Here is a 12,159-nt window from a genome sequence, read left to right as displayed (position 1 = left end):
AAAAAAAAACAAAAGCCAATAAAATTACCACACTTTTATTGAAAGTAACACAATAAAATTGGACAGAAAATATAATAATATTAAATATCAGTATATTATTTTTTTATTCAGTTCTATGCAACCTAATCAGATGTAACTTTTTTTTTTTTCAATTTATTTTTTTGGGATTAATTGTCCAAATAATGTATAGTCATTATAGTAATGAGCAGAGCATAGCATGGAGCAGATTAGTGAATGAGACGGTAGCGCCATTTTACCAGCATTGCCATGTTACAGCACATTTATCGCTACTGTAAACAGGAACAAGCACACTACATAGAAATTTCCTGTCCGCACATTATTTGAGTGGACTTTGCTTTTCTGGTGAGCATGAGCGGAACACACATTCATAGAACGGAATATTGAGTGAAGTGAACGACGGCTAGAGGGAAAGTGAAACCTGCGTGCTGAACATTGCTGGGTGGTGTGGTGCGGCATATATTTTCAGCTCATATTTTCGTCCAATCATTTTTGGCGGCTGAAATTTTGGTGCATCCCTACTAGGGGTGGAACGGTTCAACTTACTCACGGTTCGGTTTGTATCACGGTTTTAGAGTCACGGTTTCGGTATGGTTCGGTATGTGCTATGTTTAGGCAAAAACTATACTGTCAAATAAAAATAAAGAAAATAAGAATAATCTATCTAACTACAAGCAACAGCACAAATAAATACAATAGAGTAAAGATACAAATAAAATAAACAGTGATTTTCAGTTTTTTTTAAGTAGGTCTAACATTAGTTTTTAGGTACAGAAATTGAATAAAGTAATGAAATGTAAAACAGCATTGCATATTTGACTGTATAAATTAAAGATTAATCTTAAACCTTGTAACCTTAAAGTTACAAAAGCTATTCAATCAGGAGCAGTGAGTGATTTCTTTGTTGTTGCTGTTTGATTAATATTAAGAAAGTGCTGTCGCTTTAAGAGAATGCACTGATACAGTACGTTCAGCCGGCTATGTCTGCTATAGGATACTTACCAAAACGGGCACTTTGACATAATTTTTATGTGAATTTGTCCATTTAAACACAATACTTCAGAGAGTGATTAATATTTGCACGCATTCTGAGGCGCGGGTTTGCGCGCTTTGGATGAACACACGCACAAATCTTCTCACTGCACGCGCGAGCTTGCGTCCTCTGGCTGAGACTGGCTCTTAAATGTTTAAACTGGCAAGGTTTAAATGAGTTTAGCTTAAACACAGATATCAACGTGTGCTGTTCAGGTTTCACCGCTATCAGCACCCTGGTGATGACGGAATAAATGACGGCTCATATTCCAGCATACCGCATTCGCATTGAACAAGAGTGAATGGTTTGTCCAGGTTTTTTGTTTTTTTTTGTTTTTGTTTTTTCATCGCTGTTGTTGTAATGTATTGGGAAGCCAGAATGAGCATCCATCAACAGAAATATATGTTAGCCGAACCCTGTTTGTTTTACGTGTTATTTATAGCAAACCATATGACAGATGATGCGTTGTCAGATTTAAGTTGAACCGTGGTGCTAGCGCGTGCCGAACCGTGTGTGGAGAACCATACGTTCTATTTTTTTCCGCAAACCGTTCCACCCCTAATCCCTACACATAATCTGCTTGATTAAAGATTCTAGTACACTAACAACACATTTCTCACCTTATGGTTGAGTTTGAAGCTAGAATGATGTCAAAGATGACCTCAATAGATTGGAAAAAAAAACATTAATCCATTCGCCACTCTTAGTAATAGCAGCTAAAAAGCTTTCATACATCTGTAAAGGTCTGAGCAATCTACAAGATCTATTGTGGCTGAACGTACAAGGTAAATATTCATATATGGAGCCTGACGTCCTCATCCATTAAGATATTAAATGATGGCTATTAGTCACATTCTAGTACTCAATAAAAAAATATATATATTATTTTATTGTGGACCGGAACTTTGTCAGATGAGATGGTACTGTTTCTCATACCCGCCACAGAACCTGGGTGAAGTCCAGCAGGGCCAGCGGAGAGTATGACGGCATGCTAGAAGTGTACGTTTTGATTTTGGCATGCGGACCACCCATGTGATGCACCTTCTTGCCCTCGGTGTATTGTGGAAAGACCTCCAGACCAAGATCTCGAATAAGCTCCATGACATGGGTCTGCGAGCTACAGGACATGAAAATCAAGTAAATTACCAGTAACCGTGTTTCTGCACACATTCGGACATCTAAAGGCAGCCAGACGTCTGCCATAAATCGACTTTGTGTAAGCTGATGAAAACCCTGCTTGCCCTCATCTAAAGTGAAGGCTTTCACAGCCCCAGGCAACGGCCGTTTATTGATCTCGGTGGACTCTGAGAGTAGCTCTGGGTATTTTTCTAATAGTTCAGGTAGTGGATTACAGCAGTAAACATCTCGCTTGAAAACACATTTTTACTGCTTGTAGACTTAAACAAGCTTTTGGGATTTTCCAATTATCACATCTCAAAAACAAGCAAGTGTGGGCTAGTTGTCACAAACACTATCAGTAATCTCCTATTACATTTTGAATTTATAATTGTTTGTTTTACCTGCTTAATGGCAGGTTTGTAGTTCAGATGCTTAATAACCTTCTTAAAATATATTTTCTCTAAATTCTGATTGTCCAAAATCAAATATTTAATGAAAATGCATTTTTTTGTCAAATTTCCCCCCCCCGTTATTATCTTCGTTGTGTGTTGCCTGTTTAACAAGAAAGCATGTGCGTTTATGAATTTTAACAATGACTCACTTGCTTTCTTTTATGACACACTTCTTTGGAATGGAAATATAGGCTAAGTATTACTTCAATTCATATAATTTGAAGAATCTAGAACATAATAATAAAATGTAGAAGTTATGTGCTGCGGAAAGTATTTCTCAAGGCTCTGAAATAACGCACACAATTTACCCTCATTTGGCTTTCACCAGGTTATAATTTCTGACTCTGGTTTGGGGTCACACAACTATTTTGGTGTTTAGCCCAGTTGAGCACCGTGCCCCCGTCCATCCATATTTCAAACCGCTTGTCTTATGCTGGAATGCTGGAGCCTGTCTTAACGTTTTGGACCGTGGACAAGGAAATGTCTCCGGTTACCTAACGTAACCTCGGTTCCCTGAGAGGAGAGGAGGGAACGAGACACTGCGTCATCAAAGATGTCGTTTTGGGGGTTGTCCCCTCCTTCCTTGAATCTACTGAAGCCTTAGGAAATTTTGTGGGTGAGAATTCGCCCACCAATGACGTTCAAGCACGCAAAATAGAGGCAGGCTCCCCCGAACTATAAGGTGGCGCTGAACGCCATTGCCTCTTTGGACTGTAGCAGAGCGCAGCTGACAAAATCACAGTGTGCTGGTGGCCAAATAATGAATGTGGCAGTAACACAGACACTATTGCATAATGTTACAACCAGTGGTTAATGGTGGCAGTCGTGCCGGCACCTGATGTCCGGTGCAATGGTGATGCCGGTGCTGTCATGAACATAATGCACACAGGGTTAACACCATGCAGATGAACACGAAGGCAGCAGTAGCACTGGTGCTAATCCCCAGTCAGTATTTACACGACTTAGTCGAACGCTGCCAACTGGGTGGGGCTGCAACAGTTTAAGACGAATGCTGAACCTTGATTTCAGCTAGTTTGATTCCTGCACGGACAATGCATGCATTGCACAGAACATTCAGGCTATAATAACACGTATAGGCTATAGCAACATGCATAGGTGCCTCATAGCCCACCTGACAGGTTTTTCCGCAAAGGTTACTACCTGTGTGGGAGAAACCAACAAAACGATGATGGATTCATGTTTGTGCTTTTACACTAAATGACCTAGTTGAACACCACTTCGCAGGGGCATCAACAACTGCCGTAATAGTCCACATGACCTATTTGACACCACCCACAATCTCAGTTCAATTTGTAAACATAATCCTCTTAAAAAGGCAAACCCACAATGCGAGTGAGGAAACATTCAAATCACAGAACTGACCAGAGTGCCCAGCACGAGTTTTGTAGAAGGGAGAGAGGTGATCAGCCTTCTCAAAATTCGTATTGACAAGACATTTTGCCGGGTGACTATGATGGTGTCATGCCATTATAGTGGTATACTTAAAACAAAGAGGGCATACAGTCGCTGTCCAAGTACTCTTGTAAAAAGTCAAGGCGACTAACGGGCTATATGACCATGAAGTAGATATATTTCAGGCCCACTGATATAATCCAGTCCCCTGGCCAAACCTGTATGATGGTCTGTCTTAATGCGCTCACTTGAATGCACATTTCAATAGATATATTATGACTTAATGCACTGCACAGCGGAACGATCCGGACACAAAGGCCATTATAGTTCCTGTCTCCCGCAACGAGCGGGGGATGTGAGAACAGACATAAGAGACCTGACAGTCTCGCCTTATGTGTGAGAGCACAGCAAAGGACTCTGCCAAAGCCGCAGCCATCAGCCTGAGTGCTTCCTGAGATCTCTTAAAGGCAGAAACTTCTCAGCTTGAAATGAACAGAAATATAAGTTACAAACTGTGAGTGCCCCTGTGAAACGCGAGCTCGCATCACAACAGAGCCCAGTTGCACACTGCACATCGGCCTATACGACCTAGCTGAAACACACGCCAGAGAGGGACATGGCCAAGAAATCTCTCAGTCATCCAGTGGCTGCTCAGCCATCTTCCCCTGCACAAACAGAGCATGCAGTGCAAAAAAGGGGAATTTTCAGGTTATAAAACCTAACAAAAGCGTTTTGCGAGGACCAACCCGCCGCAAAACAAATATCCTGAATGGACATGCCTTAGTTCAAATCAAGATGACGCCAGACTCCTCGTGGAGTGGAGACGAATCTCTATCGGGCAGTCGAATCTACGGAGCAACATCAGAAACACTCGTGATGCTCTGAACATAGAGGCAGGCATTCTCCAAATGCACTGAAATAACAGCCCTCCGGCCAGCCTGCGAGAGGATCTGTTTCTGCATGAGTAGTTCGGGGGAGCGTTCTGATAATGCACTCTTGGGAGTCCCCGGAAGAGCATGTCACACCTCCGTACAATCCGACATGGACAGAAGAAATTCATGCTTTTATTTGGAACTTTATCTTACCAGAGAAAAGAGTTCCAATACAGAAGATATTTCTGTATTCTGTCTTACAGCTGTCACAGTCAGCTGGAACAGTCATTGCTCAAAGGCAACTTGTTTTTGATTACAAAAAACGGTGTTTTGGCCACGATCATTCTCTGGATTCATTGCTGGCTCAGGCCCTTTGCAAAGGGCTGAGGCGGGCCTAGATAACAGTCGCGTAGAGTGAGTGTAGAGAGACATAGTGTTGAAAACAGCGTTTTAGCCAGTGCATCATCATATGAGGGCTATGGCGGGGGTGCCCGCCTCTATTTCACGTTCTTGAATGTCATTGGTGGGCGAATTTTCGCCTGCGAGATTTCATAAGGCTTCAATAGATTTGAGGAAGGAGGGGATAACCCCTAAAGCGACATCTTCGATGACGCAGTGTCGAGAGACCGACTCGAAAGGGAACACTCTGGACAGATGTCCAGTCTATCACGGTACATTCACACAGGGCGTCGGCGTAAACGCTTCTCATTTACTTTGAATGTGTGACATCATGCGTTGCCGAACTGAACTGTGGGTTAGTCGGCGTCGTGTCACTGATGTTGCTTGCGGCAGAAGTTTCAAATTTCCTAACATTTCAAGCGCCAACGAAGGCATCAGCCAATCAGATTGCCTTATGCAAATACCCTAGCTCAGGTGCTAGCCAATTGCGGTCTGTGTAATTGGCTGTTGTCAATATGATGATTGCGTCAGCGCCAAGCTTCAGGCACGCCCTATGTCAAGCATTGACGCAGACAACCCATGTGAATCTAGCGTTGCAGAGATAACACACACACACACACTACGAACAATTTAGTGTCTCCAGTGCTTGAAGTGGGCCGGTACGCAGTACCAGCACTTCTGACATGTTGCCGGTGTTATACCCAATTTCGACCCCAATGCCAAATTATTACCCCCCTCGTTGAAGCTGCTACCTGATTGCCTAATCCTAACCCCACCCCTAATCCTAACCTCTGCCCCACACCTAATCCTAAACCTAACAATACTAGGGGGTAATAATCTGGCAGGGAGTAAGAATTGGGCACAACACTGGTACTGAGTCAAAGCGTCAGTGTCTGGGTGATTAGAAATGACACTATAAAGCACACTACCCAGGAGGTCATTTGAAACCGGTAAACTTCTGGAAAGTTCAAGGATCCAGTAAGGGAATGCATTAGTAATAAGTAATAAGTTCAAAACAGCGCTAATGCAGAGAAAACACGGACGAGTTCATCGAGAGAATAGTGACTTGCGTCCAGATGGCAGTAAATTATTCTTTTCAGCATGTATTTGGCTTAAAAGCATGAGTGTTTTATAATGAATGCCGGCTGAAGGTGTTTTAGATTATGCGCTGGTCAGTGGTTTAGTTATTCTGAACGGATCCGTATAGTAGCATGTACAGTCAGGTTAAGGCAGCAGGTTTAGTGGTCTTTTGACGTCTCCCTGTAGTCCTGTTTATGTATCGCAGCTTAACTGGTGCTTATTTATATTCAAAATGCTCTAAACTATTTTCTTTCTTTCTTTCTGCATTATATACATACTTATTTTTTTCCACGTCAAGCACTGAGTGTCTCCAATTAACGTATCATGTCTTTGGACTTGGGGGAAACCGGAGCACCAGAAGGAAACCCAAACCAAAACGTAGAGAACATGCATGAGCAGATTTGTAGTGATTTATTTTTGTTATTTGACGTAAAGAATCGTATTGTGATGTGAGAGCATGAAACAGAGCCTGAAAGCTTGTGTTACCTCTGCATAAAGTGACATTAAAAACCCTGAAATATGCAATTATAATAACAACAGTTATTTAATAATGAAAAGCTTACCTGGACACCCACTGTCCCCCCATGTCCCACTGGTCAACGCCATTCGCAGCTGGCAGGTTTTTACTAACAGTTCGTCCTCCGACACGGTCTGTGTGCAACAAGTAACAGTTAAGAAAAACATGTTTGTGTTTGTATAGCTGTGCAAGCAGACTTGTATAGTTTATTAAGAAGAATATCTAAGCACCTCTGGCCTCCAGAACCAAGACGCTGAGTTGCGGGTTTCTCTTTTGCAGCCTGCGAGCCGCGCTGAGTCCGGACAGTCCCGCGCCGACTACAACTACGTCAAACTGATCCTCACTCATTCTTGTAGCGGTTTGAGCAAATAGCACAATGAAATCTGTTGCACGGGCGAATAGAACACCTCGACTGTCCTGCAGAGAAACTGCAAAGCCAAGAAAGTTGAAAGTTCGTCTTTATTATGCACACTTGTTGCTGCCATATGAACTTGGCACTTCGCCCCGATAAAGCGGATCGTTGATTGTGGTGGGACACCGGAAGATAGGCTAGGCCTACTTACTCAGACCTCCCACTTATGTTCAAACTGGTCATTGTCTCAAAAAGTGTTAAGTAGCCTATTATGTAAACCCCCCAAACAATTTAAACAAAAATGTGTATTTAAACAGAAAATAAAACAATGTATATAATAAGGCAACTATGAAAAACAAAAGATTTTATAACAGCAAAAATGCATTTATCACACACACAACATGCAAAAATGTAAAATAATTGTTTTGGGCAACAGAAACTGTAATGAACCAAAAAAAAAAAAAAAAGGTGAAAAATTTGACCTATAGGGGTACAACAATTTTTGCTAACTTTGTTCTGAATAAATTGCATACATTTATATTTAAAATAGCCTATATGTAGCTCAAAATGGCTGATATTTACCACATGCATTGTTTAACTAAATGAACAGCCTACCATCCTTTGACCCAAACAGTGTTATTTTGTTTATTTATATTTTTTAGGAAACATATTTCTTTTCCCAACAGCATTTCTGAATTGCATAATTGCCATCTGTTGACCATCCGAGTCTCACGTGTGAAGCCAAAGTTGCCGAAGCAACTGCTAAATGTCCTAAATGTATGCATTTTTCATGATGTTTCATTCTCAGTTTAATTTATGTTAATAATTCTCGTTAGATTCTCAAAAAGAATGGGCATAAGGTTGCAGTGGCCTATTTATGTCAGCATGAGGGAGCCTGACTGTTCTTTGTAAAGGAAGGAACCACCTTTAGATGGACTTTCACTGCATGTTAGCTTGGTGAAAAAGCACTGTGCATAGAAAGAAAAAGAAAAAACTTGTCAATAAACATAATTGCATTCATTGTCAATAAAAATTGCATTAAATAGTTGCCCTGCATGTTGATGTACTCAAATTTTCCAATAATTTATTATTCTGTTCTTTGTTTTTTTCTGAGTGGAGTAACCAGTTGTCACCTGAGACCAGACTCTGTGGACCACATCACCATGGCACCACCTTCACTTGATACCAGAGGTGACTTGTTGTCTCACAGTGGAGCCATTCAGAAGGTGAAGTGCATGAAGACTAAATCAGAGATGAACTAGCCCTCAATGTGTAAGTCTCTATGTATTATTGCAGATATATAAGTGTTTTTATGGCCTATTTTCTAGCTCAGATAAACGTTTGCATAGTGGAACCTGTTGTTACAGTCGATCAACATAAGAGCAGTCAAAATGTTTCTTCTTGTGTTGTGTAATGTATGGTACGGGATAGATTTGGCTGAACAATGAGGTTACAGACTCTCAAAATAGTGTTGGAGGAAGAATGGAGTGTGTTACAAAAAGAAAAGCAACAAAGATGTGTTCTTTTCTCTCACCACAGCGAAGTAGATAAGAAACTTTTCGCTTTGTGATTGTGAAAAATGTCTTCAGGTCACAACAGGTGTGTATTTTCGACTTGTTATATGGTATAATATTTTCCAGGTTTTGTGTCCTATTTTTGTTGTTTATATGTAAGATACATGTATACTACCATTGGAGTGCTTTATAACAAGCTGGAACATTTTGCATATTCATTAAGTTATGAAAACATTATTTTTTATGTTTTCTAAATTTTTAAAATGTCTTCTTCTTTTTTTTTTTTTTTTTTGCTGTGTTCCAGTCATTTTGACCCGGAGAGGATTTTATTTTCCCCAAAAATGCTAGTTAATGTTATCACATTAGACTAAAACCTTCTATAATTTTGGGGATTTCAACAACTTATCAATAACTTTTTTGGGATTTTTTCCCAGCTCAGATAAATGAGGCCTACGACCAATCAGTTTCAGTAAGAAATACAAAACCTATGCTAATTAAAATAAATAAAGATAAATAATCCAAGATTTAGTGACATATAGCATAATGAGAGATTTACAAGCCGTTTTTAAAAGGCTGATAATTTTTGACTGGGGACACCAAATTAGGTAAATAATTTTTGCACAGCACAAGGGTTAAATGTTTTAAAAATACTTTACTTGGTTAAACAAATGTTAAAGGAACATTCTGTTTTATCATTTTGCCAACATTATGGGAACGTTATTGAATGGTCATTCTAATCATTCTGAAACTAGTAACATTTAAAAGATATTAGACAAAAGCCCAACTAAAATGTACATTCCTTTTGCAATGTATACATAACATTGTTGTGCTAACATTTGAAGAACATTATAAAAGACCAGATAACTTTAAATGGATATTCTAACAAACATTACTGGAAGAATGTTTGTTCATAACTTTGAGAGAAACTTGTCAGAAAGTTCTGAAAATGTTCCCTGTTAGATGGGTAGCATCATTTTGTGACAGACCATACTTCACAGTAATTTTGAGGAAATTCACTAGTAAAGTGACACTAAAACATTTTTTGATGCTTAAAATATAATAAAATAACAAACTGAGATCCAACAAAGACAGAACTGATCATTAATTATTGGTGTAAAATATGTGTCCTTTTTGCAGTCTATTTTCATTTCTAGGCTCAAGCGTGTGTCTTAAAAACTTCAATCAGCTGAATGGGAGAAAATGGCACAAAGAAAGTTGTCCAAACATGACTGTACAAAAACACTGCTGCAACACAAGGTACTGTGTGTTAAAATTGAAAGTTCAAAATGTGGTACCCAGCAAGACATACCCATTATCTCCCTCACAGTCACTTTCAGTCGTGCTCCTTTTCTCTAGCTTTCGCTGTCTTTTTACTTCAATCTTTCACAGATGTATGAAACGGCCTTGCGTGAGACTTACAAGTTTGTCCCCGTCGTCCTCATTTATGATATTGACTGCGCTCGCCATGCTTTTTCTCAAAGCAGGTAAGTTTCTTCGCAAAAAAAAAAAAAAATAATAATAATAATAAATGTAAAAAAAAAAGGATGTACTCTGAAACTTGAATTCCAGCACATTCTATCAGGTTAATTTGACATTCTGCTCACAACACAGCTAAAGTTCCTCAATCAGGCCTGAAAGTTTCCCTTCATCCAATCCAAGTATGATGGGATTTATTCACAATCATCTGGACCAAATCCAGATATTAGTCATTTGGAGAGTTTCATTATATGAGCTCATATGAATCATTCATGAGTGAGCACCAGGACAGACGATCAGCATGAAACCAGGAGTATGAGGGATTTTGAAATTACAGGCTAATTGAAAATGATCATCCTCAGACTTGGAATGACACCGAAAGAATGACCTAGAAAGAGCAGAATAAATCGAAGACTAGTTATGCGTATAACTTATTTCTGACTTGAAGCTTCACTATATCACATTTAAAAGAAAAGTGTATTTTTGTCTTATAGTTTGTTGACCAACATTATGTATTTACAGTTACAGTTTGAAGATGTTTGTTGTCAGTAATTCATAAAAAGAGACAGCTGGCATTTTCAAGCCATGGATTTCCTCTGAAATCTTTTTTTAGAATAGCAGTTTTCAATTTATGTGTAAAAATAAAGTCTGTGTTTAAAGTTACTTTTATGTTCTACAATATAAAATGCACAGAGTCATATCTAAAATGTGGATTTTGGAACCATTGTGTGCTAAGTTGCTATTAACTACACCTACCACAAGAACTACAACTACCACAAGGATGTGAGGTTATGTCGTAGTCAATATATAGCAACAAAATTCATATTGTAGATTTGACTGTAATATATGAAAGTCAATTTCCTTCACATAAGAAAAAATAAATAATTTTTTCATAAGAAAAAGTCAACATTATAAGATACTAAGTAATAATGAAATTGAAAAATCATAATTATGACATAAGTCAAAGTTATGACCGAAAAAGTCACATTTAATCTATCATAATAATAATATCATACACCCAGCGCAATGCGGCGCAAGGCGCAGCGCAAGTGTTTTTGCTAGTTTCAGCCCAACACAGTTCTCATTTTCCCGTCCTGCGCCGCGTTGTTTAAATAGCAAATGCATTTGCGCCCATTTGTGCGCCCATGGGCGTGCTGGTCTAAAAAAAAAGTGGTGTGTTCAGGCGCATTACTGGCGCGTTGCTAATTTGAGGAACTGAAAATAGACTGCGCCATAGACCATATGCGCCTATAGGCGGGTGCACAACGCGCATACACTTTGCTTATTACACACACAGGGACGCGCAGCAGCACACAAACATTTAAAAAAATGAAAAATTACATTCCGCCATGTAAATAGCGAACCCGCCATGGCGCAACCTGAGTGCACCTGCGCCGTGCGCTTTAGACCATGCGCTTAGATCGTTAAAATAGGGGCCTATGAGTTTTTATGTAATATGAATGACTTTGGGCCCTATTTTAACGATGCAATAAACCAATCAGAGTCTCATCTCCCATCCCCTTTAAAAGATCTGTTCCCTCACTAGAGAAGCGCTCAGTTTTTCCGCTTGTAAATTCCACCATGTAAATAGCGAATCCGCCATGGCGCAAGCGCAACTGGCTTTTAAAGGGGATGGGAGATGAGACTCTGGTTTTTTTATTGCACGTTACGCCCAAAAAACACCCATTACTCATTAAGAGAATAGCGACAACCAGTTTAGACCATGCGCCCGGGTGCGCCGACCGTCCTTAAAAGCGCCAGACTTTAGACCAGGTTTGAGTTGGTCTATGGCGCAGTCTAGTTTCAGTTCCTCAAAATATCAACGCGCCAACAACGCACCATGAACACACCTCTTTTTTAGACCAGCACGCCCATGGGCGCACAAATGGGCGCAAATGCATTTGCTATTTAAAC

The 12,159-nt window shown here is 39.8% G+C and overlaps 2 protein-coding genes across 2 annotated transcripts in view; one reads left to right on the top strand and one right to left on the bottom strand.

The window, feature by feature from the left end:
* Nucleotides 1-7,506, bottom strand: part of LOC107688586 (amine oxidase [flavin-containing] A-like) — a 46,780-nt gene extending 39,274 nt beyond the window's left edge. Inside the window, exons 1-3 of the mRNA XM_016486299.1 lie at nt 7,134-7,506; nt 6,950-7,037; nt 1,988-2,168 (exon numbers count right to left, since the gene is read on the bottom strand). Coding sequence (XP_016341785.1) covers nt 1,988-2,168; nt 6,950-7,037; nt 7,134-7,251 — 387 coding nt within the window. The 5' untranslated portion in view covers nt 7,252-7,506. The remainder of the gene's footprint in view (nt 1-1,987; nt 2,169-6,949; nt 7,038-7,133) is intronic.
* Nucleotides 7,507-8,833: 1,327 nt separating this feature from the next.
* Nucleotides 8,834-12,159, top strand: part of LOC107688578 (coxsackievirus and adenovirus receptor homolog) — a 6,702-nt gene continuing 3,376 nt past the window's right edge. Inside the window, exons 1-3 of the mRNA XM_016486286.1 lie at nt 8,834-8,854; nt 9,907-10,026; nt 10,159-10,253. Coding sequence (XP_016341772.1) covers nt 8,835-8,854; nt 9,907-10,026; nt 10,159-10,253 — 235 coding nt within the window. The 5' untranslated portion in view covers nt 8,834. The remainder of the gene's footprint in view (nt 8,855-9,906; nt 10,027-10,158; nt 10,254-12,159) is intronic.

The sequence above is a fragment of the Sinocyclocheilus anshuiensis genome, unplaced genomic scaffold (genome assembly GCF_001515605.1).
Source record: "Sinocyclocheilus anshuiensis isolate Anshui unplaced genomic scaffold, SAMN03320099.WGS_v1.1 scaffold205, whole genome shotgun sequence".
Lineage (NCBI taxonomy): Eukaryota > Metazoa > Chordata > Actinopteri > Cypriniformes > Cyprinidae > Sinocyclocheilus > Sinocyclocheilus anshuiensis.
Note: the sequence above shows the minus strand (reverse complement) of the source record. Positions and strands in the feature narration are given on the sequence as shown.